Genomic DNA, 5,208 nt, shown 5'->3' on the forward strand with positions numbered 1-5,208 from the left:
AGGGTACATAAAGTATAAAAAAAATGTATTATTTTGCAGTAATCTCAAATGTATAGAAAAGGTGCAAGAAATATACAGAGGACCCACATATCTTTTTTTCCAGAGGCTTCATTCATATTTCATCCATTCCCCTTAAGTGGCTTTTATAGATTCACTTTAAAGTCACAGGTTGATGTTTAGTTGTCATGTCTCTTTAGTCTTCTTTTTTTTTTTTTTTTTGTCTTTTTCCGTGTCCGGCAACGGATCGCAACCCTCAGTGTCGTCCCCGTACCGGACCGGGACCGGCAACGGGATCGCATCTTTAGTCTTCTTTAAACTGGAATACTTTCTTAATTTTTTTTTCTGAAATCATGACCATGAAATTTTTGAAAATTACAGATGAGTTATTTGGTAGAATGTCCCTCAGTTTGATTTTGACTAATGTTTCCTTATGATTAGATTCAAGTTGTGCTTTTATTAGCAAGACTATCCCAGAAAAGATGCTGTGTTCATCTTGCTGCCTTCTTTCAGGGGTTCCCATATCAATTGGTCCTATTACTGGCAATGTTTATTTTGGTAACTTGAATAAGGAGATATCTGCCAGGTCTCTCCACTATAAAGTTATTCATTTTTCCTTAAGTAGTATTTTGGGGGGAAATACACTGCCATCTCTTTTTCTTTTTGCCTGTCCTAAAGGATCAACTACAAAAGGGGCTTAAAAATGTCCTCTAATGTTATTTCAGGCTACCCCACCCTATTGCTTCAGCCTGAGACACTCTAGATCCAGTCATACACTCCATATCTGTAATGTTATTCTCCAGAATACCCTCTTTGGGATTTTTACAGAGGTCTTCAGATTCATTTTTTAAAAAATGTTTAAAATATATACATGTAAAAGTACCCCCTTGGGCCGGCCCGTGGCTCACTCGGGAGAGTGCGGTGCTGATAAAAGTACCCCCTCCCTTCCTAGCAGACTAGGAGGGAATGTACCTTGAGAAGCTGATAATCATATATCTTATTTAACCCATATATCTACACATCAAAAAACATTTAACTTTACTACTAATCAAAGATATGCAAATGAAAATTAAGGTAGCATTTCTTTTGCCTTTTATTTGGGCCAACATTTAAAATATTGATGATAAAAAATTAAATACTTATAAAACTCAGGCTGGGGATAAAATGGCACCCCCATACTTTGTTGGTAAGAGCATACATTGGTACACTTTTTCTGGAAGTCACTATCACAGTTTAAACTTTCATACTTTTTGATTCCCCAAGTTTTCTTTTAGGTATCCATCCCTAAGTAGATGGTTAAAGAAATATAGAAAGATGTATGCATGGAATGCCCATTCAACATTGCTTATAGTTGTAAATATTAGAAACAATCTAAATGTCTATCAGTTAGTAATTGGTTAAGAGAATTTTCTTTTTCTTTTTTTTACAATAAACAAAAATTTTTGTAAAAACAGTACAGTTATTTTCCAAGAAACAAAAACATTTTGATACATTTCTTTCCAGTCTTTTTCAATGTACCTTTTAATGTAGTTAAGATTACATTGTATATAAGCAAATTATATCCAATTTTTTTCACTTAACATTATATCATAAGTATTTTCCCATATAACTTAAAACTGACTGCTTAATATTCTATAGTGAGTATACTCCATAATTTACTTACCATTTCCTTTTTGGAAATAACAGATAGTGTTATTTGTAATGTTTTACTAATATTTGCCTGAAAGGCAGATCCTTTTCTTAAGAATAGTCCCTAAGAAGGGTTAAAGCACATGAATACTGTTGAAGCTCTTGATACCTACTGTTAAATAGTGTTCCAAAGAGATTGTGTATGTGAGGGGTCTTCAAAAAGTTCATGGAAAGATTTGGATTATTTTCTAATTCTGTTTTTTCATGAACTTTCCGAAGTACCCTCATACTTCTATTGGCAGTAAAAGAAATTACCCATTTAACTGTATCCATAGCAGAATTAAACGTATTTTAGAAAGTTGTCTTAGAGAAGATTTTATAGAGAGGGTACATAGGTAAGAAATAATAATACAATATGTTATATGATGGTAAGTGTTATGGAGTAAAATAAAGTAGCTTAAGGGGATGTCAATTTGCTTTTTTATGTAGGATGGTCAGAAAAAGGCCTCATCAATAGGTGACACTTGAAGAAGGTGAGAGTGAACAAGCCCTGCAGATATTTGGAGGAAGAGTATCGCAGGCAAAGGCCATGTTATAGAAACCTGCGTATCATTTTTGAGCAAAAGCCAAGAGCCTAGAATGGTAGGAAATGAAGTGGGAGAAGTATAGGAACCATGATATATAGGGACTTGTAGGCCTTTGTTAGAGAGTAAGAAGAGCCTTTGTAGGATTTTGAGAATGACGTTATCTGATTTAGGTTTTAAAAGAATCATTTTGACTGAGTGAAGGAAAAATTTATGGAGGTAAGTATGGAAAGAGGGAGACTAGAAGGCTATTGGAATACTCCAGGGAAGAGATGATGGTGGCTCAGATCAACAGAGTGGTAGCCAAGGGAAGTGGTGAGAAGTGGGTAGATTCTGGATGTATTTTGGAAGTAGAGCTGATGGATTGGCTGTAGGATGTGGGAGTGAAAAGAGTTGAGGATGTTCCTTTAATGTTTTTGGTTTTTTAATATGCCTGTCAGAGTGGGATAGCACTATTTGCATGTCATAGCTCTAAAATATGTTACTATCTGGTATATCAAGTGTTTCCTCATTTGGAATTTCCTCTTTTGGAATTTCCTCATTTATTAATTATGGTGGCCTAAGCTATAGTAACAAACAGACTCAAACCTGTAATGGATTCAGTACATTAGAGGGAGGTTTGAGGGTGGGGAAGATTATCATCAACATGAGGGTTTTCAGGGACCCAGGCTGATGTTATCTCTGCAGTCTCCACCACATAGTTTCCAAGGTTTCCATCCCAGTAAATCTAAAGAGGAAGACAGCATGGAGGAGCACACATGGGAGGTTTTTATAGACGTGAAATGGAGATGTCACGTATTACTTTCACTCATGTCCTATTGGAAAGAACTTAGTTGTACAGCCAAGCCTAATTGCAGAGAAGGCTGGGAAATGTAGTTTGCCCAGGAAGAGAGGAAATGGATTTTGATGGACAATAAGAGGTTTCCATCACACTTTGGCAGCCACATCAACTTTAGAACAATCTTGTTAGGTTCCTGCAGGATATTTGTCAGATTTTAGCTGTAATTACATTAAATATATGCCTTAGTTTGAAGAATTGACATCTTTATAATGCTTAGTCTTTTCATTAGATAATTTTGGTGGGTTACAAAAGAGGAAAGGTGTTCCAAACACTAAGATTATTATTATAAGCAAAGTTGTAGAGGCTGGGATGTTTAAGTCATATTAAGGGGACTGGTTTGATTGAAGTAGAAGATTGTAAGAGAAAATTTGTGAGAGATTAGGCTGTAAACAACAACAAAATGGGGAACACATTGTAAAGGAATGCTGTTGTCTGCATTCTGTACCTGGCAGGGATGTAATTATAATTATGTTGAGTAACATTTATGGAATTCTCTATGGCCTACGTTTTCCAGATGAAGGCTAAGCACCTAAAGGTTGAGTAATTTGTGTCTTTTCTCAAAGATACGAAATAGTAAATGGAAGAACCAATAAAGATTCAGAAGATGGAGAAATAGCATTTAGTAGGAAGACATAGAATGTTTCATGTCAGAGGTGTCCTCTAAGATAGACTCTAAAAGTTTAAAAGCAATTCTGTAGAAGAGGAGGCACATTTTACCTACATAAATAGCATGAACAGAGATGGGAAGTTGGAAACAGCTAGGTGTCTGGATTTGGCCATGTGTCAGGCATGTGTGGAAGAAGAGGACAAGAAAAGTTGGAAGAGTACCCAACTGTGGAAGGCCAGGATATGGTGCTGTACCTTATCATTCCAGTTCTAGTAGTGTGCTACTGAAAGCAATACAAGGCCAAAGTATATCATATACAAGGGTACTTTAAAAATTTCATAGAAAAATAGAATTAAAAGAAAATACAAATTTTTTCATATACTTTTTAAAAAATTTTTTGTTTTCTGTCTTTTCATAAACTTTTGAAGTATCCTTATATATTCCAGTGTTACTTAGAGTCTTGCATCTTGAGAATAAAATTATGATGATGGGAATTATTTAACCTCCATAATATAAAGTTCAGTTTTAGCTTCTCTAATAATCTCTTCTAAAATTTACTAATAAGAGAACTATTACTCTCTCAGGGAGTAACAATAGAATATAGAATAGTAGGATATAAAACTAGAAACCCAAGAAGCTAAGCAGAGTCAGGTCTGGTTAGTACTTGGATGGGAGACACCTAGGAGTATTGAGTACTGTAGGATTTAAAAATAAATAGGTAAATAACCCAAAAACCTAGAAACCCGTGTGGAAAGATAATTTAAGGGGTTTTATTGAGACTTCCATTAGCGGTAAACCTCAGGTTATTTAACAGTGTTATTATTTGAAATGTAATTGCAGGCCTTTGCCCTTTTTGTCAAAACCAAAGAAGTTCCAGCAAAAAGGAGTTTTGAATGTAAAGAAAAATGGTGGAAATGCTGTCAGCAACTATTTATGGACCAGTCCAGCATCCATAGACATGTGGCAACACAACATGCTGATGAAATTTATCACCAGACTGCTTCTATTTTAAAGCAACTGGCTGTGACATTGAGCACCCCAAAGAGTCTTACGTCTGCAGACAAAAAGAACCCTCTAAAAGAGTGCCTTGTCCATAGCAATGAAGTGTCTTCCTGGCTCCCTGATATAAGCTGCTTTAGCCCTGATGAACTGATAAGGTAAGATTTTCATTCTGTAGTTTGGTTTGATTTTAAAATATTTTCCCAATGACAGTGAGATACTGTAACTCACCCAATAAAATGGCAAAAATGAGAAAGACCAACTCTGCCAAATGTGGATGAGGATGTGGAGCGAATGGAATACATTAGTGGTAGGAGTGTAAAATGGCACTACTGCTTTGGAAAACTGCTTAGCAGTTTCTTTTTAAAGTTAAACATGCATTGCCCCTGTGACCCACTCCTGGCTATATAACCAACAGAAGTAAAAACATTTGTCTACTAAAAGCCTTGTGCAAGAGTAGCAGTTTTATTCACAATAACAAAAAAAAGACTGGAAACTACAACAAATGTTCATTAACAGGAGAGCAAATAAACTGGTATAGTCATGTAAGA

The 5,208-nt window shown here is 35.5% G+C and overlaps 1 protein-coding gene across 1 annotated transcript in view; it reads left to right on the forward strand.

Annotated features, from left to right (window-relative positions):
- Nucleotides 1–3,840: 3,840 nt before the first annotated feature.
- Nucleotides 3,841–5,208, forward strand: part of TSTD2 (thiosulfate sulfurtransferase (rhodanese)-like domain containing 2) — a 21,921-nt gene continuing 20,553 nt past the window's right edge. The window contains exons 1-2 of the mRNA XM_008585285.1: nucleotides 3,841–3,930; nucleotides 4,499–4,815. Coding sequence (XP_008583507.1) covers nucleotides 3,841–3,930; nucleotides 4,499–4,815 — 407 coding nt within the window. The remainder of the gene's footprint in view (nucleotides 3,931–4,498; nucleotides 4,816–5,208) is intronic.

The sequence above is a fragment of the Galeopterus variegatus genome, unplaced genomic scaffold (assembly GCF_000696425.1).
Source record: "Galeopterus variegatus unplaced genomic scaffold, G_variegatus-3.0.2 Scaffold3510, whole genome shotgun sequence".
NCBI lineage: Eukaryota > Metazoa > Chordata > Mammalia > Dermoptera > Cynocephalidae > Galeopterus > Galeopterus variegatus.